The 27,399-nt window shown below is 43.0% G+C and overlaps 1 protein-coding gene across 1 annotated transcript; it reads left to right on the top strand.

Moving 5' to 3' along the window:
• On the top strand, positions 1-27,267 carry ARHGAP40 (Rho GTPase activating protein 40; the record flags this gene model as incomplete). The annotated part of the gene is made up of 15 exons (XM_082325660.1): positions 1-116; positions 9,422-9,624; positions 14,032-14,252; positions 17,428-17,503; positions 18,080-18,228; positions 18,881-19,046; positions 19,394-19,485; positions 19,607-19,684; positions 19,946-20,105; positions 20,866-20,948; positions 22,046-22,252; positions 22,707-22,847; positions 24,541-24,701; positions 25,717-25,772; positions 27,006-27,267. 15 exons carry the CDS (start codon positions 1-3, stop codon positions 27,110-27,112), a joined length of 2,016 nt encoding a protein of 671 aa, XP_082181786.1. The 3' UTR covers positions 27,113-27,267.
• Between the last annotated feature and the right edge of the window lie 132 nt (positions 27,268-27,399).

Here is a 27,399-nt window from a genome sequence, read left to right as displayed (position 1 = left end):
ATGGACAAGCGTGGCACACGCGGCTCCGGGGTCACCAGAAGTGGGATCCCCAGGCCCTGGGTGGTGTTGGCGCCTGCCCAGCCAGCCAGCTGCGCCCAGCCCGGCAGCCTCGGCAGGTACGGAGGGCGGTCGTGGGGTACGGCTGTACAGGGTGATCGCTGCTCTTCTTCTCGAAGGCAGGGCATAGAGGTAGGGCGATACCTGGGGCAGGTAACAAGGAAAATTTTCCAGAGACAAGAAGACTATAATATGCTCTTTAAAACTGTGCTTTGACTGCCTTGATCATGAAATGAAACCTATTAAAACTCCGTTTTTCTTTTTTTTTTTTTTTATTTATTTTTTATTTTTATTGACTCTACAATTGGGATCAGTGCAGCGAGCTGTGGAAGTGGGACCTGGGGGGTGCGTGCGTGGCAGGGGGGCTAAAATGCAGACTGTGTGTTTCCTTGTGATTCAGTGGTCACGCTGCCCTGGCAGCTTGTGGGGTCTGAGGGCCGTTCAGTGATTTGTAGGACGGTATGAAGGTAAGAAGTGTGTATGTATAAATATTGCGCAAAGCACGCATACTAAAGGATACAACTGAAAATTGAACTACTTTGCTTGGCAAACACTGTACTGATTGTGTGCTTAAATGACATTAAATGACTTAAGACTTCATCTAACGTGTATTTGCATCAGCTTAGAAGTGGCACCAAGTTTCAGAATATCTCCCTGCTGCAGTAATTGAAACCTGTTGGTTTTGTGTGAATGTACTCACAGGGGTTTTACTTCTAACCATAGCTCATGTTTTCACATTTCCATCTGACTTCTCATTTTTCCTAGTCTGCTTTGACCTTGCATGTAGAAGCAAGAAAGGAAATCTTTAAAAGATTCCAGGCAAAATTTGAGATGTAAAAAAAAAAAAAAAAAAAAAAAATATATATATATATATTATTAGGGGGAATGACACAGGAATAATATGGTAAGTTACTTTAAAAATCACCCATGTGTCAGAGAACTAGACTAGCACCTTGAGTATTGCGGGGTTTCTTTGATAAAAATCAAAATATTCAGTAACAGCTTATGGTTTTTGCCAAACAAGTTAGCTGAGTTCCAGTGTCTTTACTGGTGCCAGAACACCTCTGTGGTCAGGTCTGAAGAGGTGCTACAGCAGGAACTCCAAATTTGCTCGCTAGCTTTGACCAAAATACTTAACTCCTAGCAAGTGGCAGTTTGCATCTGTTCGTTCGGCACTTACCGGCAGGTGAAAGGCGTCCCGTATGTACATGTGTAACTAAGCCTCTCTGCTAGGATGGGCCTAAAACATGCCTATACAATAAGGTGATAATATGCCAAACCATCCTGCTTTTCTAATTAATTGACATGACTGACTTTATTTTTACAGCAGTAACTGTGCCGTGCTCGTTGGTTCCCACTGAGACACCCACCGGCTTACCCAGCGGTGGTGGTGGTCTGCCTCCAAAGCACCGCTGAGAAAAAGCCGATGCTGAGCCAGCTCTGCCTGCCTCGTGCTCCTCCTCTCGGTGTTGTAAAGCTTGTGGTACATGGGGTGGCTGGGGTCGGTGGCCCTGGGCTCGCGGGCAGCACTCCAGTTATTAGTTATAGAATTAGTTATAAATCTCAACCAAGGGGAGGCTTTTCACGGCAATGTAATAGCCAAGTACTTTGTCTTATGTGTAATAACTCTTACCTGAGAAATCCAAGCAAGGAGCTTATGACTGGCCTTCCCATCTTCCTGCATCCCTCAGCCTCTCATGCATGAAGCATGGCTGGCTTCCTGCACATCTCTCGACACCTCCTTACGTTGTGCTGGTCAGCAGGTTACTCTTGTGACCTCTTCAAAATCTCTTGCCTGTTCCCATACGTCTGAGCAACAACTTATAATTACTCATCCTCTGCTGTGATTTAAGTACAGCTGGTAGAATGGGCTACAAGAAGAAATAAGAATGAGTTCTATCATCCTGATTTACTCTAAGTTCAACATTAAAGGAGTTGTAGGACAAATATTTAGTATGTGTGAATCTGCTTTTGTAAAAAGCCTTTGTGTTAAGGAACAATCACAGAAAAAATAAGTTCACAGCCTTTTTGTAAAGGGTTCAAACACACTAGCAGTCTTTTCTCTGAAAGCCATATGGTCCCTCACCCGCTTTGTCCCTAAGCTGGGCAGCTGAGGTGTGTAGAGGTTGAGCATCTTGCCTAAAGTCACAGTGGTGATGGCAATAAAGTACGGGTGTCTCATCTGACGTAACGGTAGCGTGTTTTGAGGATGCGTTCAGTAACTGGGAGGTACTGACTCATTCTGGCCTCCGTAAGATCCCTGGCAGTGTGTGCTGTAGGGCTGTGACAGCCAGATCACTAAAGGGCGGTGAGTCTGTGCCAGCCGCTTCGTGGGAATCCTGTGCACAGGCTCTGCCTTGCGGCAGCCGGAGGGAGCCCAGGGCAGCTTCTGTACTGAGGAGAGGGTAAGAACAAGGATGTGGGAGCCAGTGCCACTGGTCTGTGGGTTTTGCAGCCCCGTGCTAACTGGTCTGTGGGTTTTGGCATCCTGGTGTCATGCCAATAGGTAGAACTTGAATGGCAGACTGGATCTTTGTGGCTGCTGGACGGACAAAGCTGCTTGTGTGTGTAGATGAACATGGATTCAGTGGAGCGTGTGAAGATGAAAATAAGGATGAGAACACCACCTTTTAATTAATGATTCTCATATAATCATCCAGGAGATCAGGCTTATCAATTCACCATTGCGTTAAAGATCACGGTACTCCTAAAGCTTTGTTTTGGCCAGGTACCCCTTTCTCGCGGCCGGATTTCCATGTCGATGAAAGGCCTTTCCTGTTTGGCTTACTGTGCTAACGCAGGGAAAGTGAGCAATGGGCTTGTCGGCAGCGACCTTACAGTGAAACAAAAACCATGTACAAAGAGCAGCATGGCTTATGTCTTCTGAGGCCAAAACAAACCCTAGTGTGATGGGACAGACACCCAGCTAATAGACTAAACTAAACACGGCTTTGAATATTTTTAATTTGGCTGTATCTGCATAGGCTTATCAATCCGGTGTTTGTTCTGCTCTGAGTTTCGGTCTGAGACACCTCCAGGTAGATCTGTAATTACAGGCAAATTTCGCTATTCCTTATCTTGCCTGTTTAGACCCTTACTAGACAGAGTGGAGACAAGTCTACTCCCTGTGAAGGCCTGAGACACAGATGTTGTGATGGGGTTTCTTTGCCCTCAAATACTTGGATAGAAACACTTCTTGTCAGGTAAGTTGTAACCTATGCTTTAAAGCTCCCAGCGCTGTGGTGGAGGTAACTTCTGGAGTTCGGGTCCACCACAGAAAGCGATGGAGGTGCTAAGTTAAAGCAGTGTGTTACACACAAGCATCAGGATTCAAGTTTTTCACTCCACATAGCACTGGGGAAAGGATTGCTGTTTTGTCTTTCTGGTGTCACTAGGGATGCCAGGACAGGAGCTGGGGAGCGCCTCGTTGTTGTTGGGGTGAGGGAAAGCTGGATCGGGTAGGAAATACTCCACGCACGCAGAACTGTCTGGCACGTCCTCTTTATCGCCTGCAGAACAGGCTTCTTCAAAACAACCTTCAGTGACGCTGCTCCCCGAGCTGCTTGCATAATGGAAGATCTTGATGAACTGATTGCTGTGTTACTGAAAACAAGCTGTAATCTTATTAGCAAATTGTAGTAGTGACATCTGAGCTATTCTTGCTGGTGCTATAGAGACAGACCTTCAAGTGTGCTGTCCCGTGGGGGTGGAGTCCTTGATGAAACGCCTTAATGCGAACATAAGTGGTGGTTGGCAGCAGTGCTGTATAAAATAGCCTGGGCTAGAGGCACTGTGACTTCTTGTAGGGGATGCTGTCAGTGAAACTACTAGGTATACGAGCAAATCCCCTATGGTTAGAGATATGCAAAGACCTATGCCAGCAGTGGCAGCCTGCTTCTAAGATTGCTTTAATTCTGCCTCTTTAGCTGCTTTGGTTTAGTTAAGCCAGGGAGAGTAAAGCATGGTCAGAGTATATCGGGTAAGTTACTGTTCATCCCTGCCACAGTAATTTGATAATTAGTCTGTCTTTACTTCTACGGTTTGGTCCAAGGAATTTGAACCAGCCATGTGCCTTTCATTTCCTCCTGAGGGTAAACTTCAGTATTGCTCTTTTGCTGCTTGTTGTGGGGAGGAGGAGCGAATTGGTAGTCTGGTGTCTGTACTTCAGGTACAAAATTTGGAGGATTGTAGGAGAAACAAAACCAGGCTTTAAAGAATTGCAATAAAGCTTGCTTTTGATTTAGACCTTTGGTAGAAAAGTTGTGCAGCTTGTGTCCACAAGGCATCTCCTGGATAAGTTTGCTATCTGTGATGGGAAAGGAGTTTTGTGTAATTCTGTGTGGCTGAATAAAATAGCTGATTATGAATATTTCATCTAAAATTCTGATAATAAGTAGATTGACTTCTTTCATACAAGGAGTTGTTCTTATATTACCATGGATATCTTTGAAAGACTGAAGTTTAAACTTCCAATAGTTTCAGTAAGCAAAATTATATATATTTTATATAGATATAGCTATAGATATGTGATTTACTGCTTCAGGATTTTCTCCAGCTTGTCAAATACTCCTCTCTGTTGTTTCTGGATGCCTTTACCCTGTTACATGATTTTAAACAAGAAAACCTATCATGTTATGAACTGTGGTGGGCTGATGTTGAGGTGATTCTTTCTCTTTAGATTTACCTACACAGTTCTTCACTTGGGTTTAAGCTGCTTGCTCAGGGTAGGAACTTGGAAGCAAAGTGAAGAGGTGCTTTTTCCTCCATGGACTTTTTTTGTTTGTTTCTTTTAATCTTGTGCTTTTGTACCCATCGATTGGTTTTGACCTTGAAGTAAATTGAAAGCCAGTAAGATGTGCGTGTGTTGTGACGCTAACGTATTTTTGTTCTCTGACTTAGTGTCTTTATCTGTCAAAAGACTGCAACCAGTTGATAGAATAATTTCTCACTTTTTTTTTTCCCTTTCAAAAGAGCTTGCGTTTCATGCTAGCGGTCTGAATTGCTGTGATGCTGTGGCTTGGTGTGCTGCTCCTGACTTGCTCTGGAGGTTAATTCAAACCCCTTCCATCTGCTTTTGTTTCATGTGTGCCTTTGTGCTTGCTCCAGGTATTTGGAAATGTCTTTAAAAACTAGGTGCTTGTGTGTGAAAGGACTGCCTTGTAGAGCTTAATTCTTCTGTTCTTGTTGCCCTTTTCTCATCTTAGTTTTTCTGAAAACAGTATTAAAGGAATTCCATTTTCTTGGCTTACACTTGTCACCTCCTGTTCTGTTTGAAATTCTTGAGAAGAAACCTCTATTTATTCATCTGCTAGAGTGGTATTTCAATGCGGGAAGGATGTTGAGCAAGCAGTGAAGTAGTCTAGGCAGCTACAGATCCTTTGAGCAGCTCTCTGGCGGGAATGATTCAATCCTGGAACGAACACGTGCGTAGCAGCAGTGTTTATTGTATTTTGATATTCAAAAGGGCCAAGAGTTGCATGCGTGTTTGCAATATATTTCCCGTGTGTTGACAGTATCTAGGAACAGATCAAAAACTACTCAGAGGCTTTATATTCTAGCCCAGGACCAGTGAGCCACCAACACTCAGTCAGCACTATACAGGCATGCAAATCTTGCTCAGGGCTACCACTGCTCTATGCGGAGAGGATTTACAGCAGAAATAATAAGAAAAGACCATATAAGGTCCATGCTAGTCTAATTTCTTATAAGTCTGCTGTTAATATTGTTAAGTCAGGGTTAGACTGAAGGTGTTAGGGCAGTCAGCTGAATGTATCTCAAGCTTTATTAAAACTGACTCTGCTCTTAAACAAGAGGGGAATGGTTCATTAGGATGGTCAGTCTTTGCACAGAGTCATTCCTTTATTGTTGCCCTTAACTAGATCTTTCTGCCAGTTTGCTTTTTCTTGGGTTAATTTTTAAAACTTTATAATCTTAAGCTTTTTGTTATATTGACAGTGCAACTGTGTGAACCTGATTATTCCACCTACTCTTTGCCCAGTTGCAACTGAGCGATTAACATTTTAAGCCAACAATCTACACTTTCAATCTAAACTGTTGCTATGTTTATACGTCACAGATTGCCCTCCGTTGACTTGGGAATGCAATGAGGAAGAACAATCTCTTAGGTACACTGAATCTAAAATTAACCTTCCACCTGGGTGGTTAGATTTGTAAAGCACTGTGCAGTGTGTTGAAGAAAAAAAGTATGTAGACCAGAAAATAAAACATTTTCTAAATTTAAAGGCCTGGCTTTGCTTTGGTGTTGTCCTGTGAGACAGGAAAAACAGCGCTAGCTTAGGACTTGTAGAGCTGGGCTTTGGATCCTGCTAGTGCTGTATAGAGCTGCTATGTGACATTAGCATCCTGCACCTTGGTGAAATAGGGTTTAATGCATCAGTCTGTGAGGTTCTTGAGAAAGTTAGGATGGCTTTTGAGCTCTTTGATGCACAAGTAATTCAAGCATGGCTCTCTTAGAATAGACATATAACGTGACTGGTGGTGGAGCTTTTTGGGTCAAGCACTACTAGGTCATCTGTATTTCCAGCTGTGGACTGAAGCAAAATAACTACGGGTGGTACAGAAGCAGAAGTCAGAGTCGGATAAGGGTACGACAGTTTGCTGTTGTCTGGCAAAACTATATCCTTGCACCAGTACTATGTTGTCTTGATAGGGACTGAAGGTGCTGGTAGATCAAAAATAGCTGCTGGCAAGGCTATAGCTTGAAATCTGGACTGTAAGGATGTTGTGACCCTTCTTAGACGTACACCAGGAATCTGCCCTAACGCTTTAGATAAATATTACTTCACTTGGTCATAGTATCTCCTGGACTAAAACTTGCATTCAGGATCTGGTACTGGGTAAGTCATGCAGAACATCTAAGTCAATAGCCACCCTTTTGAAAGAGCTGAGGATTGTATTTACATTGGCTTAAAATTTTGGGTTTTTTCCAAGCAGGCCTGGGGCAGGTGTGGGGAAGGGATTGTCATAGCTACATGCGACACGCAGGCTTGCTGCAGAGCACGTGTGCTGGGTCCAAGCTGCTGCTCGGGTCTAGGATAGGTTCTGCTGGATCTTCAAACATGGATAGAAGTTTTGTTGTGGTGTGAATCCATGGAGATTTCTGGGATGTTAGATGAGACAGCTCTAAACCAAGTTGAACATGAAGAAAAGGTACTTTCTAGAGCTTCTTTGATCTGTATTACCTAGATCCCACAGTAGTATAGGGCAGTAACCTAGGGCAAGAAGAGTAGTTGTGTGCCTGCTGAGTGCCTTTAGTAGAGCAATTAGGAGAGCATGTAAGATGGTTCCTTGGCCTGTCTAGTGTTATGCGTTGAGATGAGAGACTGCTCTTTAGTACAAATTCAGTTGCCACAATGTTTCTGGCACCGATATGACCAAAATCAAGTCACTCGAGATAATCTAAAATCCTCCTTCTAGTTTCATGTTGCAAGTGATGATTTCTATTGACTGGCGTGTAATAGAATTCTAGTGAAATATCACAGCAAGGTATTAAACAGTCTTTTTGATGCTACCAAGGTGGCTTTGTTTAAATCTAATCCTCTTACGAGAAGGCTGTCAGCAAATGTGAGTAAATGGAGAGGAGTAGTAAACATGAAGAGTTAACGTGAGGGATGGATGTAAGTTTTTAACTCCTAATGGGTAAAGATACAAGTAAAAAGTTGAAAGGGGAAATAATGATTTGGGATGGTAGCTGTAGTAGAACTGAGAGAGATGGACATGAACTATGGAGGTTAAATAAGTAAATATTTTTTAAAAAGTCTTAGATTGACTATTTCAGTGCTGTACTAGGCTGTGAAGTGGCATCTCAACTGGAGGCCTGTTGTTTGGATATCCAGGAGCAGGAAAGAAAGGGGGGGAAAGGTGGGGACAGGTATTAAACAAGCAGATCACCTCTGCCCTTGTCAGAGGTGGGCTGGGTGGCGTAATAGCTCTTTTCAATCTTTAACTTTCGTGTTGCCATAAAACAAACAAAAACCTTCTTATTCTTGTTCTCAATGCTATGGCTGGCTCCAGATGTTCCTGGAAGGATGGTTATTGCTTTAGTTCTGACCTTTAGAAGAGAAGGGTTGCCTATGTGCATGTTACAAAAAGGTTTGAGCATAATATGCATGCACATGTGTAAATATAAGTGCAGAATATCCTACAACATATGCCTCGTAGTTGTTAGATCTTCAAATTTAACTCTTTATGACTTGAAAAGCTTCTTATAACAAAAGCAAGTTAGTGCCAGAACGGCTAATAATGGCTTTCCGGAATGAAAGGAACTAAAATTTTCCATATATTTTGCCATATATAACTTTCTAAGTCCTTCTAGAGTTAGGAGGCTAAATTGCATGTTGTGGGTGTTCTGTTGTCATGGTTTTCAAGGCATAAGACACAATCTGCTTTTTTTGTCATGAAACTAGAAAACTATTCTCATCTGTGTTTGGTGGTGGTGGCTGCTCACAGGTATTTTTCAAACCATCCAGAGTTAGCGTAGTGTGCGATCTCTTGTATTCATAAGTTGAACCATTGAGGTGTTTTCATAAGTAGGTTCTACTTATCCCAATTTTTTTTAAGTCTTTTTCAAAAGATATACAGCAGGGTTTAAATGGCTTGTAACCCTTTGAAGAAAATTAAAATGCATTTTAGGAGAGGCATTATTTTATGAACTGATAAGAACCTCGCAGCTTTCTGCACAGAAGTTGAAAGCTGAACAAGGCCAGTCTGGGACTTCAGCTGCCCGTGAATTAATTGGCAGGGTGGTAAGAAAATTCTGTATGTTTGGGTTTCCCAGGACACTTGTGCTGTTTCACAGCTGAAAAATCTGGTTTGAGCAGGAAAAAAGGGCTTCAAACATCTGAGTTGTTTATTGCATGAGTTGAAATGCAGGAGACAGCTGTGCCGGTTTTTGCATGCAGAGGACAAGCCTGCTGGGTACAGTCTGCTGTGGCTGGGCGTTGTTGGGCTTGCAGTGCATGCCAGATAATCGGAGCACACGTGCACCAAGCTTGAAACATCTTGGTTGGTTGTAGATGTAGAGGGTATCTGTGCAAGTTTGCAGGGGAGTCTTGGAAGCAAGGGTGGGAGTGGTAGGTGGTGTCTCGGAGGTCTCTGGAAGGACAGCATCGGAAAACCTGTGTTGATACTTCATCCTCTCACATGTATGAACAGCAGTTTTTCCCCTACTCTAGGGCATTTGATCGCAACTTGGTTATTGCTAAGCACTAACCAAAGGAAGTCTAGCACTTACCTCTGTTTGGCTTTTATTGCAGTCATTAATCAATGAAGACCGCTGTATTGTGAATGCTGTATCTGAATACGTGTAGCTTAACCTCTCTCCTCTTATCTCTTCCTCTCTCAGTACCAGAAATTGCCCTTGCAAAATGAGCCAGCTTCCTCCGAAGAGTCCTTTGGCACCCCCGGTGTCAGAAGGCACGAATTCCAGGGTAGAGTCTTTGGACAACTTGTCAATGGACAGTTTTTGGCTGGAAGTAGAGAACATTAAACAGAGCACTGAAGCCGAGCAAGAGGAATGCAGCCTTTCAGATGTCAAAACACAAGAGGGTACGTTGCCAAAAATGTCGGGAGTGAGGGGAGGAAGATGACTGTCTTAGAGAGAAAATGTGCTTATGTACCTGAATGATTTAGAACCATGTTGGGATATGGTTAAAATATTACCAGTCAAATCAGAGAGATGCATATTTTTCATTGGCGCGGATAATGCCCTGCAGAAGAGGAGTGCTGGCCTGGCCTGGTTTCAGCTTCCGAAACAAAGCTGACTCTAAAGCTCAGTCAGGAGCATGTCAAGGCTCCAGATTTTTTCAAGCAGCCCCCCACTAAGTGTGGGGGCTCTCACTCCCCATGCAGGTGGCTGTATGGTACACACGCTGTGAGAGCTGACGGTGGTTTGGAAGGCTTGTTTGTGTACGTGGTTCTGAGACTTCATCATAGTGGCTTTTATGAGAGCTGCTCTTGTGGAAGGCAGACTTTTCCCCTCTGATTCACTATTCAAGAAACCCTAATAAACATCCAGAATTACTTGAGTCCATCCACATAAGATTTTCCTTTTATACCCGCCCCCCCCCCTTTTTTTTTTCCTCTTTCTTTTGAAGACTGTTCCATGTGCATGGGGTGTTTCTAATGGGATTTCTGTAGCACTGATGTTATCCGGTGTTTTGGAATAACTGGAACCTGGACCGATTGCCTTTTGACGTGGGAGGTACAACATCCTGGGGGAGGGATGATAAATGGTGATAAGTACCCAGCAATGCCGCAGATCAGGATCACGCGTTTCCTGGGTCCATTTTGAAGAATGTGATTTAGTTGGCTGTACATCCTCTTGAATGGTGGGGTTTGCTGGCCTGATACTGAGAAGGATCCCTGTATCTAATGGGGAAATGTTTGAGTGAAAGTCCCAGTGTGCTGCTGTGCTTCGGAAGGGTAAACAGCTATCCTGGGCGCATAGAGGGGGCTCTGGAGAGCGGGGGGGGCGGGGGGGGGGGGGAGATCATCATCCTTGTCTGCCGTAGTAGGCAAGACACGGTAAACATTAAGGTCTGCTGTTAGTGTCTCAGCATAAAAGATGTAAGTGTGTTTTTTAGAACTGGAAGAGATGCAAAAGTGACTCAGAAAATGAGTGCGCCAGGAAGGAGACTCTGGAAAAGAGGCCGTGCCATGAGATGAAAGGCTGTCTGGGATATCCGAAACACTGATATGCTAGAGGCAATTCAGTTACTGTGTGTAAGCAGGGACACAAGGAAAAGTGTCTTTTAATGCTGTGTATTAATCTAGCAGGCAAGAACTGACTGCTTAATTGGCCATTGAAACCAGACAGACTTGAAACAACGCTCCGAGCAGTGAAGCCTTCCCGGCAGGCTGGGGAAGGAGGTGCGGCACGCTCAGCCTCCTGGTGCCTTCTGCAGAGGAGCTTAGTCAAATCAGTGTTGTGCTGGAAGCATAAGTAGCAAGGGGAAACTCCAGATGGTGTGGATGCAGGAAGCTGGACTCAGCTGGTGCCTTTTGGCTTTTGTGTCTCCGCAATTTATGGTTGGAGCACCGCGAGGTGGCAAAGCAGCATAGAGGCTTCAGGGCTCCTGGGAGCCAAAGGCACCTTTGCTCTTTGCATAAAGCCTGAGAAGCTGCTCTTGGGCAGCAGCTAACACCTCCGTCTGGAGACGGCGTGGCTCAACCTGACAAATAGCTGATCGTAATCACAGTACAGGGACAGTGTGGAGGCTACATGTAGATAAGGCATTGCAAAAATGCTGACCCAGTTGGAGAACGCTGGTCTCCTGTGCAAGCCCTGTGTAAAGGGTGGTGTAATGGGAAGCTGCTTGTGACCCAGCGTTAGTGGGAGGCCAGTGTGTAACTTTGCAGAAGAACTGGATCGGCAGAAAGGTACGGATGATACTTGTGGCCTCACTAACAGTTGAAGGTAGAAAGTAGCTTTTTCCTGAAATACAAGCAGCAATGTCCTTTCCTTGCTGTCTCCTGTTTATCCAGCTCTCTCCAAAGTCTGACTGTACAGCAGATAACGTATGCATTCTGTGTGGTAGTGCCACTGAAATATCTGCTAGCATGCTTATAGCATGTAATCATGTAGGATGGTTAGCTGTCCTTTAGCTTTTTTTTGAAACTAAATGCTTTATTATGAACACTATTTTTGGCTAGCTTATGTTTCAAGTAAGTTTTTGGAACTGGTGTTCTTTAGTTTTGCAGATTTATTCCTAATTGTGCCCCCCTGAAATGCTGCTTGTCTGGAGCTCACAAGGCAAATCTTAGCAGCTCTCCAGGCTTAAACCTGCAGCTCAGCTTCTGTGGACCTCTCAGTTCTGACCTATTTCTCTCTGATTTCCCCCTTCTCCCCATAAATAACCTATTTTGCTGGTTTCCTTTTGCGTTACTGGCAAACATAACTGGGCCAAAAATATTAAATAGAGGAATTAAAATCTGGTGCTTTGGCATCAGATGGGGCAGCAGGCTCACGCGGATGTCCGATTTAGGGCCTGCTGTTTAGTATTGTGTATTAGATTAGTTTCCTGTTATGACTGGAATTGGGTATTTTCAAAATTTGCAAGCAATACACTTAACTTCCTTTAGTTCCCAGAGACAAAATAAACCAGAAATCCTCTGCGCTGTGCTGCTGTGAAACCACGGATGTAGGACCAACAGCTGTACAGCGAGGAGTCCTGAACGGGACCACGAGTGCGTGAGCAGCTGTAGCCAAGCGAGCAGTACCGGGGGGATGCTCTCACCTCTTAGCTTCTGTAGAACCAGGCATGGGAAATCACCAAAACTTAAGACCATGTAGGAAAGCTAGCCAGTTTGCTAGAAGATTCGTTAAAGGAAATCCTTGACTTCAAGTCCAGCTCTATTTATAGTGGTGTGATGCTGAAAAACGTTCTGTTTCATTACAGTGCCTAAGAACACAAAGAGCATGCTCTGAAGGCTGAAAAGAGTTTCAATGGAGTCACAATATGTTTTTGCAAGTTGCATGAACACAGAAGTTTCCCTGGAAAAATTAAATTTAATCTCTCAAGAGCAGCTGCATGTTTTTTTTTTATTATTGATGCAGCAATAGTAAAACTTTGCCTGAGCAGCTGTGATAACTGAGGAGATATCAGTTTGCATAGGAAAGGAAGAGTGAGAATGAACTGTTCTGTTTCAGTCAGTTCAGTTGTGATTTTTCTTTTTCCCGGTATAACCTTTGGTAGAGCTATGCTGGAGCTGCCTGCAGTGAATGAATGTGGTATGTAGAATTGAAAAGATAAAGGCTTTGTGGTGTTCGCTGTATTAAAGTTGAAGCCACCTGCTAGATTGCTTCTTTTATCCTTGGATTTCAAGTAGCTGCCTTGCTCAGGGCACTTTCTCACTTGCACAAAGGGTGCATCCCGTAAGGAAAAAGTTGTCTTCTGTGTTTGAAGTGCAACTTTATATAAACTGAAGAATGAAGTGGAATTGAGCTTGTTTGAGTAATGCTGCTGCACTGTCTTCAGGCTTCTCACACTTCATTCTGGAACTGGAATGGTCTTTAATTTTAGTGATGTTTTGAATAGGCACAGACGTAAAGCGAATGCACAGAGTAAGAATAACGTTGTTGCTTTTGTTGAATGACTGTATGGATACCAATCCACTTGAAAAGGTAAAGAATAGGGATGGTGCATACAAATAGTTCTGCAAGTATATTAAAATACATTTGAATCTACCAGATCAGTGTCTGGATATTAAAAAAAAAAAAAAAGTTGTTGGTGCATAGGCATGCATCAATATCATAAATGAAAATTAAAAGCAATAGCCAAATAATTGGGAAGAGTACAAAAGCCAAATGTGCGGTGTTGTATGTTGTGGCTTCCCACAGGCCTTTTGTCCATTCTCAAAGATGTTGGAGGATCGGGTGTGCTGCAGGGGGAGGCAGTGCCATCCGCTCTGAGCTTGCCGTGTGCTGTTGCCTGCTGCCAGAGCTCCCCTTTGCACAGGCAGTCCATGTAAAGGCAGATTTAAGCAAGTGCATCTGACTTTCCTCCCATGTCCTGTAAAGCCCCCCACTGGGCTCAGTTCCTGTTGCAGTCCTTCTAAATACCATGCAGAGTCACACTTGTGCCCACCTTCTGCTTAGCTTCTGAGGGAGCCTAGGTTCCTGGCAATGTCCACGCCTCTGTAGTTTTTTCTTCTCTTTTTCCTCACCTAGGGTGGGGAGAAAGGAGTATGTAGGCAGTTGTAGCTGCCTAAATTGCTGTCTCGCCTCTGATTTCACCCTAATACACAGCTGGGTACCTGGGAGTAGGGATAAGATTTTTGAGAACAGCTGTGGCTTCTTAACAAAGATGCAGCTCCCTTCCAGCGGTGTCCCATTGCCGCCCCCGAAAGGGGATGGCTCAGGCTTCTGGTTTTCTGCCTCTGAAGTGTTTCAAGCGCTCGCATTTCTGTTATCCTTTCTCTTCTCACTCGCCCTTCTCATTCCTTGCCTCGCAGAGGGAGAAGCTGAAGCCGAGTGGCTCCAGGACGCAGGTCTGTCCGACCTCCTCGGGGACCGCGCCTCAGAAAACGACAACATCGTGCTGCTCTCCACCCTGACCAAGACCCAGGCCGCTGCTGTGCAGCGGCGGTTGGATACCTACTCCCGGTCTCGGAGGAGGAAGAACAAGCATCCTGTGCGGGATGTCCGAGACATTTTTGGAGTGTCCAACTCTGAGGTATGTTGATTTGGCAGGATCTCCTGAAAGACTTTGTTGCGTTGCGGTAGCTGACTTGGCTTTCTGGGTCTAGGGCTACTTTCATTTCCAAATAGATGACTTCATCTTTTGAGCTGAAATGAAACTGAGATTGTAGAAATTCTGCATCCAGTTAGCAGTGTTGAGAAGTTGCTACAAAACCTGCAGATCCGTAAGCTTCCTAGAGACTGCTGGAAGACTTCTGTATAGTGCTTACAGCACTGCAGCCTCCTGGAGCACTGGTATCCTTTGGGGTCCTCTTGTGTTTTCTTTATTCCAGTGACATGTTAAATCATTATTAACTAAAAAAAGAGAGAACTTCATAAGTTCAGTTCTGATAAGCTGATCTTGTATAGCTGGTAATTCTAGAGAAAGAATAGCCACTGCCTTTGTTTTTTGCTAGAGAATACATGACCATTAACTTTCCAGCTGCTTTCCTGCTGTGCTGCTCCTCTTTTGGTTGTGACAACAAGGCAGAGTATCCTTATTTTTTCTAGGGGCTGCTGGAAAGTATCCCAATCAGGGCTCCTTGTGGCTTTCCCTGCTTGCTCAAGTGTCTATTCAGAAAGTATTGAGCTTAAACAAGATTATTTACCTTTTTCAGTAGCATGGGACCCTTGCTGTCTACCAGAACCGAATACTCCTTTTCCTCAGCCTGAGCATCTTCAAAACATCTTTTACTATAATGAGATGAATTATACCCAAATAATCCCTTGAATGCCTTAAGGGAATGACACTACCAGTCTGCAACATCACTGGAAACTGCTGTGGTTGTGTCCTTTGTAACTGCCCAGTGCTGAGGTGCAGATTGCTTCCTTACTGTGAATCGCACTGACGGACAGTCATGGTTGATTTGCTTTTGTAGAGCATTTTTGTTTGCACAAATGGGTGACAAAAAGATGATATTTCTGAAAGCAATAATGCTGCAAGCTTGTCTTAAGTGCCTCAATTGAAATTCATCAAGATTTTAAACTTGCAGATTAAATAGAAACCTGTTATATCTCTTAAAATAATTTTACTTTCTACTATATAGGAGTGGAGATTTCTAAGCTCTTAATCTTATGTGTCCACTCACTAGGTCACTAATATTTGTATTTGATAATTTGCATTTGATAAGCAACTGAGATCAAATCTGATGTTTTAAAGAGACAATTTGATATAATGAAGGCCTGTACAAAGATGCTAAAGCTGCCTGTTTAAATTGCCTTAGTTTAATTGGAAATGAAATATTTTATTCACTTATTACTTTGGGCAAGATCACTAGACTGTTTTCCAATAACTGCTGGAGTTATTCATATTTTCTTTGGTTTAATTTTTTTTAAACCTTTGCAGTTGCCTCTGAGATCTACAGTTTTAGTGGAGGTCACTGAAACAAAAAACAGTGTTGGTTTTTTCCCCTCTCTTTTTAATGAAAGTAAGAAAATGTATTTTAAATTAGTTCATTTCACTGTTTGTTCCTTCTTTGCTGAGTAGCCATGAGCTTAACTTCTGTATTCCTTGCTTGTCTTTTACAGTGTACACAAGGGGAGGTGTTTGCCCTCTTTATTTCGTGGCAAGTGACTGATGCTCAGCTTAGGCAACTTGAGAGTGATTTCTATGTGAAATGGTAAACTTCTGAGATGTTAGGATATGACACTGGATGTAGGTACTGAGCAGAAGTCATCCTTTACCTTTCAGTAATTCCTGGAGCAATCCCAGAGAGAAGCAGGCTTTTTGGTTAATTTTCCATACTGGTTTGCTGTGTCGTCCCAGTTCCAAGCACAATTTTGGGGCTCTGAAGGACGTATTCAGGTACCATATGCCAAAACAGGCCTGGTGTTGCTATAATACTTGTTTGAGGCATGTAGCAAAACGTGATAAATCCCTTATTGCACAAAAAGGATATTTGAAATATCCGCTTTGTAAGAAAGGAAACACAAATGCAGAAAGGTAAAGGTTTTTTTCCCACAGTCCCAGAATTGGAACCCAGATCCAGTACTGCTCAATCAGGTTTTGGATGCTTCCCACTACTGACCGCTCTCTCGGTACACTGGGAGCAGAATGTTTGAATGGGCTCTACCTATGGAAAAACTGTGTTCTGCAAATCAAGCTTAAAGCTAATTGAGTTCAGCTGTGACTTGAGTGGAAGCAGTTCAGCCTGTAAGAGTGCAAGCAGCGATGCATCAGAGTAATTTGGATTTTTATGTCCATCGGTTTCAAGATGGATTTGCAGCTCACCTCCTATCCACCTCTGTCATGAGCTACTCGCAGGCATCAAAGCTGTTGGCATTTCTATCGGAACCTTTCTACATATTTCCCCTATGTTACTGTTCAGTATGGCCTGTTTACACAGCAGCTGGGTCTGAAGGTGCTCTGGCATTATTCAGTGTATGATATGTGAATAAGCCAGATGCGAAATGAATTGGTTCTGCTTTCATGGCAAGCTTATCAGCTGTTCACCTACTCTAAAGCTATAGTGCATCTTCTGTGCAGATGAACTGTTTTGTCCATTTGCAGTGATTTTGCACAGGTTCCTTTTAACTTTCAGTCCTTGGTCCGCAACTCCACGTCATAAGCATGTTCTCGGAAAGTGGTTAACTTTTGGTAATAGAATAAGCTTTCCTATATTCTAACTAGTTCTAGCAAAAGTAAGGTTTTTATTAACAAAATTGCCTGCCAAGTGCCTCCTTATACTTGTAAAGATTCACTTCTCTCTCTAGACATGAAGAGGTAAGTTACTATGAAGCCCGTGAAGGGAGGCTCTTAGGTGCTGCTGTCTACTTAGTGTGTTCTTTCTTGTGAAAGATCTTGTGATCGCAGGCAATGGGTAGATCCCATGCAGCTTGATTGGTCCACTGTTTGTTAGCCCCTCAATGCGTGAACGAAAAGAGGGAGGCTGGCTGCTGATTGTGTGAGAGGAAGAATTAGCTTACAGATGTGCAAATTTAGCACAAATGCTGTCTATGAGATAGTTTTCCACCTGCCTGCCAAATCCTCTAATTACAATTCTTAATTTCATAGTAGTCTTGCAGCCCTGAGCTTGAGCAGCATTTTCTTAGGCTAGCAGACAATGCCAGGTGTCTTTGTTTTGTTTTATTTTTTTTTCCCTGACAAAATCGGGTTGTCTTATAGTAACTTCTGTTTTGAGCAGGTAAACATGTTCTGGTTTATTTTTCAGGAGACAGCAGCAGAGAAGCAGGAGCCCAGCCCAGATCAGTTGTGGCACAATCTACGGACTTCAAATGTACAGAGAAGTAAGAAGGAAGTTTTTAAATGTAGAGTAGGATTGGAAGGGGAGTAGGATCTGGAAGGGAAATTATACTAATCTGGGCTCTGAAACATTGGCCTCGTTCGTGGTTTTTATTTAAATACATGCTTATCCACAGTTGTGGATTTAGGAATTTTTTCCAGACTCTACTGTTGTTAGGAATTGCCACTCAAACTGATAACTGTAACTCTTCAAGAAAGCAATTAGAAGATCAAAATAAAATCACTCTAGCAAAGATCATATGGTGAAATCCTATAAATGCCATACGCAATTGTGTGAAGAGAAGTTAGCCACAGATATGTCATTTAATTTAAGGCCATGCTCATGTCTTACCAGTGATCTGGTGATTGTAGCTGTGATGTTGTGGCTTTAAGCTAACCTTGCCCTACTGATCAGTCTCAGGACTGTGCTACGACAACACTCTTTTCTAATGTTAATATAGTTTTTAATTAAAAAGTGGTGGTCCCCAAATCTGTCTCAAACTGTTCTTTTAGCACACTTGTTTTCTAAGCTTCATCCTTTTGGCTTTCTGAAATTCAAGACATTTTCTCCTCTGTAGCAGAAACCCAGGATTACTCCTGCACAGTTCGAAACCCTGGAAAAGAGGAGGTGTTCAACATGGATGTTGCCTACTCGGAGCAAGCGGCTGTCCTGCTCAAGGGATCGTTCCTGTCTGAATCTAGGAGGTTAAAGGATGGAAACACCCTAACTGTAAGCACTGAAGGAATTTTTCCTATTAGAATTTATTAGCTCCCTCCTTGTGTAGAGGGGGTACAAGACATTTGATTCAACTGTATGATTGGCTCTTGGAAATGTCCTCTGTGGATAGTGTTGCAACAGGTCTATATTAGGCAGGTGGTTTTGGACAGGTAACGCAGTTATCCTTGCGGTGTTGGGCAAGGATAACTGTTGTGTAGTGAAGGGTCAAAAGAAGTAGTGCTCATGTGTGAAACTAGCTATTTTGATTTGAATCTGGGCCATTTCCACTGAAAAGAGGAGAATAACTGGACTTTCTTACTTGTAGTGCTAACAGTTTTCTTCCTCGCAAATGTACTGGACTGCTTCCAAAGTTCAAGTAGATTAGGGTGGGTATCAGGCTGTCTTTAATTTAGATAAATTGGGATCTCCAACGCAGTTAGAGAGCAATGCTGAAAAGGGAAAATATTTATTCAGCTGTGGGTTGAGTAGAAGTAGGAGTAGTTTGGGGCATTTGTCTGATGTTGAAAACAAGAGAATGAATAGGTGGCTGATTATGGTAAGGAATGATAAAAATGTAGCAAAACTTGATACCAGTGGGATTAGTAATGATACTTGCACTGAACTTTGTGTGTGTGTGTGTGTGTGTGTGTGTGTTTTCCCTTAGAAATTTAAGATCCCCAAGGGCAGACTAGGAGTGACCAGGATTGGAGATCTATCTGCTCAGGACATGAAGAAGATCCCCACACTGGCCCTTATTGAACTAACAGCTCTCTGTGATGTTCTGGGCTTTGAGCTGAAGAGAAACAAGGCAGCAAAACTGAAAACAACCGGTTAGTTGTATTTCATCTTGATTTTTTTTTTTTAGGTGCATTTTTTACATTGACCTTCTCATAGGTTTGTGTTTGAAATGTTAGAACAGAGGGTCTTCAATAAGAAACCTTGTGACAGGTTTTTCCTTCATTAGAATTTCTCCTGGAAGTCACTGGATCATAACATCAAGACCTAGCGCTACATTTATCTCTGACTGTCAAATGCACTTGTCCTGTTAACTGTTCTTCTCTTTTTCTCCAGTACCTACACTTTTAAAATGTTCCCTCTTTAGTCTAGAGTGGTGGTTGTATCCCTGACATCTGTATTAGTGGAGTTACAGACTTATAACATGCTGTTTCTGTTGTAGAGAAAAGGCTCTTTGGAGTTCCACTCAACACCCTGTTGGAAAATGACCAAAAACTGCTCCCCAACACCAAGGTCCCTCTGTTACTCCAGGCAGTAAGTTCCCTTCTGGTTTCATTTGCACCTCTGATCCTTGGAGTCAGGAAGCCTGTGGTAAGGAAGGGCTGATTTCTCATCCTCTGTGCCTAAGAGCTTTTTTTTTTTCTCCTTTTAATAGCTGCTGTCCTGCTTGGAAAAGAGAGGACTTGAAACAGAGGGCATTTTGAGAGTTTCTGGGTCCCAGACCAGAATCAAGGTATGAGCTCTTTAGTAGCGTTCGAAAGTATCGGAGGTGATCAGGGAGCATGTTGCTGAAGCAAGGACCTAAATAACCTGAATTGTCTCATCTCCCTTCCTAGTACAACTAGAAATGTCCCTTGCTGGGAAATCTGGGAGCATCTGCTGTGAGGGTCTCTGTGCTCTTGTGACTTGATGGATTGTCCTCCTAGTGCTCGGCTACAGAATTTCCCTTGTATTTGCTCATTAAAGCATGTAATAAATTCCATCTTTTTTATAGAGTCTGGAACAGAAGCTAGAAAGGGACTTCTATACTGGCCTTTTCCGCTGGGATGAAGTCCACCAGAATGATGTATCTGGGCTACTGAAAAGATTCATAAGAGAGCTGCCAGCCCCACTGCTGACGGCAGAGTACCTCCCCGCTTTTGCTGCTGTACAAAGTGAGTCCCTGCCCTGGCTGTTTCACATCAGTTTGCTGGTTTGTGCCTTTCTTGCAAAGCTCTGCTGGTCTTTGGCTCTCCTGTCAGGTTTGTTGGGAGCCTGTGAATTCGATGGGAATAAAGAGCATGATACGAACTATAGCCCACCTCAGTGTGCTGGGTGCTATATGTACTATCATGTGTTAGCCTGAGAGTCATAGTCACTGGTGCTTGGTTGCATACATCTTTGTGTAGGAACACTGTCCTGGAGTCTTAAATTATGTCGTGTCATTTGAGGCTGCAAGGTTGCTACCATGAATTGGGACAACTTGATAAATAATGAGGTGCAGGCTGAGCCGTGGCAGCTGGCCAGGGTGCCCAGTCTTGGCTTGTCTGCAGGTAATGCAGTGTTCCGCAAGCGCCTTATTTTGAGGTTTGTACCTCAATAGATGGCTTGAATGTGTTAAGCTAACTGTCCAAGTGCACAACTTTTTTTCTACAAGAAATGGGGAATAATGGGGTCTTTTGATGTCCTTCAAGGGCATCAGACTTGCTGGTAGACTGTGTACTCTGAAACAAATCAGCCAGTCTTCTAAAACATAGGTAGTTCACTTCATAAGGGCTGTATGAGCTTGATTTACTTCTGTAAAACAAGGTCTCAAATCCTAGATGACAAACACTACAATAAGTAATTGCCTTATTCCTTGGGGGATTCCCATGCTCAAAAAGAGCAGTGTCGTGAGCCTGAATCCTTTGTCCTGTTGTCACTCTCCCTCTCTAGATATTCCAGACCTGAAGCAAAGATTGCAAGCTCTAAACCTCCTGATCCTGATTCTGCCAGAGCCCAACAGAAACACTCTAAAGGTAACTACCTGTTCTGGATTTAACCAGAAAAACATGATCTCGTTCCAGGTTTTTAGTCGAGGAACTCTGTCAGCTTATGTAAATAACATATATCATGCTATTTGATTTCATTTCACTGACTTGAGAATGGAAACTCACGATGGGGGCAGCGGGCAAACCTCAAGGCTGAACGTAAGCTTGTAAGCACAGTCTGCCTTTTGGGTACAAACTTAAGAGCAGCAGGAATCCATGGGGTCTTGGAGCAGCCTGTTCAGAAACGTGCTCTTCCTCTTTAGTGAGTTAAAGCACTTTGCTATGGAGTGAAAGATGTACAGGTTTTATGTTGTCTGTGGGCATGCTAAGATATAGGGAAAGAAATTCAGTCTTTTGATTCATGGTTTGTGGTATTGTCATCATCTATGAAGGATAGTTTCAATTTAAAAAAAAATATAAAAAAAGCTACTAAGCTTATAGCTTCCTACCCTTTTCTGATGAGGAGGCATTTCAAATCCTTTCACCACTGCTTTTTGAAAGATTAAATGATGATGGGATCAGCTTTGCAGGCAGTGCACAACCTCTGCCTTTCTGTGTTTTGTAAGAACTGTGGTGGTTGTTGCTGCTGCAGTGTTTTTCCTCCACCTGAGTAGTTCAGCTTCCAGGTAATAAAGGCAAGGCTGACGTAGGTGATCTGTCATGCGCCATGGCTTTGGTGGAGGTGTGAGGCAGAAGAGATGATCCAAAAAGGTTTATTTTTCCATATCTGGGAATAGCTTTGAAGGACATACTGGGGGAAGAGGGGGTCATCTTTGGATTCTGTAACTTTTACGACTGGACTTTGCAAATTGCCACCTGCCAAGGAGTAAGAGCTCATCTACTTCCCACACAGACTGTCTCTCCTGATTCATGAATGCTGAACAAACTATCTCTCTGCTTAGTATGGTTATTTGTTGCTATCCCAGTATTAGAAATTGGTCACTGAACTTCCTGACGGGAGAAATAGGATTTGCTCATGGATATCAAGAAAAAATGCGAATTAAATGATCTCTCCAGCAATTGCCACAGTAGTTTCTTGAGGACTATTAGTAATGGATGTTTTAAGTCTCTTCCTCTCTGTTTAGGCTCTACTTGAATTTCTCAGCAAAGTGGTTGCCAGGGAGAACAACAACAAAATGAACCTCTGGAACGTTTCCACAGTCATGGCCCCAAACCTCTTCATGCACAAGGGGCTGCCAAACAAGATCCCCGAAGGGAAGGAGAAACAGCTGGCAGAGGGGGCGGCTGATGTTGTGCGGATGATGATCCATTACCAGGATTTGCTCTGGACAGTAAGTTGCGCAGGTGTCTTTTGTGGTATGGTGTAGCAGTGTCTTGGTCTGCCTGGAACTGGAATAGGGGAAGGGATAGTCTTGGAAATTTCAGAGGAGCTAAATGTCTGTAGGCAAAACCTCTGGCTGAGTTCCAAGACTACTTGTTTTAGAATCATAGAATCATTAAGTTTGGAAAGGACCTCTGAGATCATCGAGTCCAACCGTTAACTTAATTGCCTAGTCCACCTCTAAACCATGTCCCTAAGCACTACATCCACAAGTTTTTTGAATACTTCCAGAGACTGGGATTGTACCACTTCCCTGGGCAGTCTGTTCCAATGAGGTATGTTTTCAAGGTATATGGGTATTTTTTTCTATTTAAGGAGCTTCATGAAGTGATGTTTAGGTTCTTAAATGGCATCCTCATCTCTGCTTGATTTAATTCCTGTCTTCTTCCTTCTTCCCTTCCCAGGTCTCCTCTTTTCTGGTAGCTCAAGTGAGAAAGCTGAATGAGAGCAATAGCAGAAGGTACCAGTTTTGTGACAAGCGAATTAAAAATTTGTTGCGCAAGATTCATGCTGATAAAGACAAGGTGGAAAAGAACCAGGCAGAGGTGAGTTAGGACTTGGAAAAACTGGGCTCTTTCTTAACAGTGTCAAATACTTTCTCTTTGTAAGTGCTTTTATGAGAACTTGGAAGACTGTGAGGAGTGATGCTCTTTACAGAGCAAGAGGGAGAAAAATCTGCAGAACCGTAAGAAACAGCTTCCCAGACTGTTTTGGCCAGGTTGTGGCAAACACCAATCCCAACAGCAAGTGCACTAAATAAATTTCAGGCTACAAACCACTTGGTTAAGATGCTGCATTGTTGCAGGAGAAGGGAGAAGAGACCAGAAGCAGAAATGCTGGTCTCTACCTCACGTGAAGAGCAGAATTCACATGGCTTTAGATGCCTCACGTTTAGACAGATATGTCTGCCATGATAAAGGCAGACTTATTTTCATGAACTTAAAGCAAAAATTTAGGCTATTACAGTAGTGTAAAAGCACATTTTTGTATCTCATTTTCTTTTTGCTCCATAATGCTGCTGATCTGTATGGGAGGGTTTGAGGACGAGTTTCTTTCTGCTTAAAAGGAGAGAATTAACTTCCATGATAAATGAAATGGCTCTACGCCTTGTGTTGGTGCAGACTGAGATTTTTTTAAACAGATGTTACTATCAGATCTATTTGTGTACTGAAGTTGGGAAAAGGTCCTTGCAGTCATTCTGCCTGTTTCAGTTTGTCGGCGTTCGTGTAGGTCTGTGGCAGCCAAGTTACATCATGCAGTGCTGGATTTTAAGTAGTGCATAGCAGCAGTGGTGCAACTGGGATGCTCTAAGGACACGAGCTAGATGGAGTCTGCAGATAGAAGTAATACGTTGAAAGCTTAAATCTGTAGAACTGAAGAAGAGTTTGTGTTCTCACAAGCCAGTATGTCCCCCGCCTTTCTATATGAGTTAGGATACTGAGATGACGTCTGCCTAAAATTTGGCTTCTTAAGGCTCCGTGTCACTGTTGAAGGTGCTCTCATTTCAGAGAGGGCAGCTGCTGTTTAGGCAGGCAAACAGATGACCCAATGCTTAGAACAGTGCTAATGCTACTTCCGAATGGTCTCAGTGTTCGGCGCTGTTTTTGCAAAAGATTTGGGATTGCAGAATTAACTTGCTGCGGATCAGACCCCGTTAGAACAGTTCAACGTTCTCCACAAAAGTTCCGAGAAGTTACTTCGTGAAGGAGTTGATGAAAACAATCTTGAGAAAATAGCACTTGAACTCTGCTCTGTGATGTCTCGGCGCTTCCTTTTTTTGAAACTACCTTTCTGCAATTCAGTAGTCTGCGATTCAACTGTCTAAACTCCTTTTCCAGTAGTTTAATTCCAGAGAAGTCTATCAGACTTGCGCAAACCAGTTTGTCAAAATTTATCCTGACAAATCCTATTTTCATCAAAGCTTGTGTCGCTTCTAGTGCCAGTGCTGTATTTGAACAGCAGAGAGCACCAGCGCACGCTGACAGAGAGGAGAGCGGTGCTTTTCTCCCCAGCCACAAGACCGAAGCACAGATGATTTGTTTATAACACTCACCTTGATGCTTCTATAAGCTTCCAGTCAGTACTATGTATAGGGTATGAAACAAATCTAAATTCTCTGAACAGCTGGCTGGATAGGCTTATTTCTTCACTCTCTCTGATCTATTTTGAAACTTGATGTTTTAGCTGATAACGAAGTCTTTCTTTAAGCACTTTCTTCTTTTTGCCTGCCTTGTTCAGCCTTCCAAGATTGTGAAAGTCCACTCTTCGCTTCTCCTGAAGGATTCGCTAGAGGTGCACTTGAACAATGCAACCAGAGTTGCTGATGTCTTGAGGCAGTTTCAAAAGAACCTGTGCCAGAATGGCTGGAATATTGTTAACACTGTCAACCTCCTCAAGTGGTAAATGGCTTTTTCTCTGCTTTAAAAAAAAAAAAAGAAAGAAAGAAAGAAGTAGCAGGTGGTGTAGTTGCTGTTTTCTGTCTTCTGGCAGAGCTGATGTGGTGGCACAGTGAGCTCTTAGGAGACCGTTCTCTGCTCCTGTATTTTAAGTTTTGGAAATAGCGTGTTGGGTGGGGCAAAGCAAATGTTAGATCAACTGAGTGATTCCATCACTGTGTGCAGGAGGTCAGGTAGTCCCCTCTGGTTTGCTGGACTTTAGCAGCCTTGCTGGAGGGAAGGGACAGTGCAATAACATTGACCCTGCAAAACAAACCCTCTCTAGCTCTCCTGGAGAAAAACATCACCTGTGGAAATTACTTGCCTGGAGTAGTATTTGCAACATGCATATATTAATGTAGGGGCTTCCTAACGTAAGTTCTGCAGTTCCCTCCTGTGGTCCAGTGGTGAATTGCTGAAATAACCCAAAAAATGAACAAAAGAATTCCTGCCCCGCTCTGCCAGCATGCCTGCAGCCTGTATTTAGTAGGTAAAGTGTTAGTGCATCTCCTGAGTGTGTCCCTGGGCAGAAGATGTCTAGACAAGGAGGGTGGATGGGAAGTTGGCTGAATACGGGTCAGCTGGGAACTAGTATCTCACTACCAAGCTACTACAGCTGCTGAAGTCTTCCTGCAGATGAGCTTATCTTGAACAGGCCATGAGTGCTAGAGGAATGCTGCCAGTGAACTTTGGTGTTTATGCCTGTTGTCTTCCTATTGAAAAGTTAGTGTTTGCGTATAGTGTGCTTCTCGCTGCCAGCAAGAAATATCTCCCTTGTTTTCTTTTTTCTGATTTTTGGGTGTCCTTTTCAACAGCGGCACTGTTCAGGAGGATCAGCAAGGTCTCTGTGCTATGGTCTGTAGCTTCCTTGACCATTGCTGGCCTCTGAACCATAAGCAATTTTGGGGAAGAAACGTTACTAAACTATATAACTTGCCTTCTGCAGAGCTTTAACTTCACTGTGTTTTTCTTTCTGCAGTAACAATTCAATGGAGTGCACAAACTTGCTCCTGTATGAAGTGGGAGGCAATATTGGTAAGTCTGGGTGATAACTGAAAATAAGGACTAATATCCAGTTTTTCATGCTTAACTTCTCTTATCAGGGAGTTAAAAAAAGGATGAGATTTGGAGAGGGCTCCAAAAGTTAAAAGACAAATGAACAAGTGTGGGTTAACCTCGCCCACAGCAAAGAGGACCTGTCAAAGCTCACGTGTCTTCCAGCCATCACTGCAAAGCCTTTATAGCGCCAGTATGTGGGAAGGTTGAAGCCTGGACTTCCAAAAATACTTAACAGTAATGGATCTTATTCAGAAGCTGCCTGTCAAGAAAGGTGGAAACTCAAGAGCCCAAAAGTCTTGAGGACAGAGACGGGCACAACTTTGTCCATCTTAAAAACAAACAAAAGTACCATGTTAAATTCCCTCTTCCCTCAACAATAAAGGTTCATGTTTGGAATTAAGTGTGGAACTTAAAACCATAAACTACATTCATCTAAGTAAAGGGCAGCTTCATCCTATGCAACTATAGGCTTCTAATTGTGTGCTTCTTATCTGGGCTTTAATTAAGTGTGGTATGCTGGCATATGGCATCTGTACTGATGACGGCCAGCTCCAGGTGTGAATTCCGCCTGCCTTCATCAACTTTCTGACAAAAGAATCTGTACTAACTTGGGTGGGAGTTTCTCAAACCATATAGTTAAAACAAGTTACTGATGTTCAGTAGTCACTGATTTCCACTTGTCAATAGGGTAATGTCATCAGATGGAGAGGAGGCTTAAATAATATGATTGCAACAGCAGATTAGGGGTGTCTGAAAATGGGAAGGAATTCTTATGCCCTGTTACAGCTGCTTCTGTCGGTTACTGGAGTGCTTTGGCTGCTTCTTAGTATTTCTCTTAGTATTTCTCTTAGTAGCATCTGTAGAAGAAAAGCTCTGTCATTGGAAATAATTCAGTCTCTGGATTTGATCACTAACATATTCCATGATGGTTTTCAAGTGCTGAAGTTATTGGGTATTAAAGTTAAAGTACCTTTCCACAAAGGTCAAAGCTTGGGCTTAGTATAAAGAAACATACCTTCATTTTAACATAAATAACTAAACTTTTCCAGATTTGTGGAAACACTTCTGAATGGTTGTAATATTGAAATTAATGTGAACAAATACCGGGGGGGGGGGGGGGGGGAGGAACACACAAAAAACCAAAGCTCTAGCAACCATAGAACTAAGGATGTAAGAAATGCCTTTTTTCTCAATCTCTTGTTTTGGTAGGTGAACATTGCCTGGACCCAGACACTTACCTCTTAGACTTGTACCACATCAATCCTCATGCTGAGTGGATAATTAAGCAAAACCCATCTTATCCTCGGATGTTCTAAGGAAAGCATGAGCAAAACGAAGAATTTGGTGGAAGTTTTTGGAAGGCATGGAAAAGCTATAGAGATGTTCTTGGTATAGTCACAGACTGGACAATGCTTGAGTCTTTGAAGGAAAAACAGCTTTATTTACTACTTCCATGACAGCTGGCTGTGAGAGTACGCGAGCCTACATGCCAACAGGGGTGTTGACAACAAGCAGCAATTATCATTACGTAGCAGAATTTGCAGGGGATATGATTATTCTTAAACAAAATAGCCCTCCCAAAACAAACCCTGCTAACAAAGCT

Source organism: Platalea leucorodia (assembly GCF_965183815.1).
Source record: "Platalea leucorodia genome assembly, chromosome: 13".
NCBI classification, from domain to species: domain Eukaryota; kingdom Metazoa; phylum Chordata; class Aves; order Pelecaniformes; family Threskiornithidae; genus Platalea; species Platalea leucorodia.
This window is presented reverse-complemented; position numbering and strand designations above follow the sequence as displayed.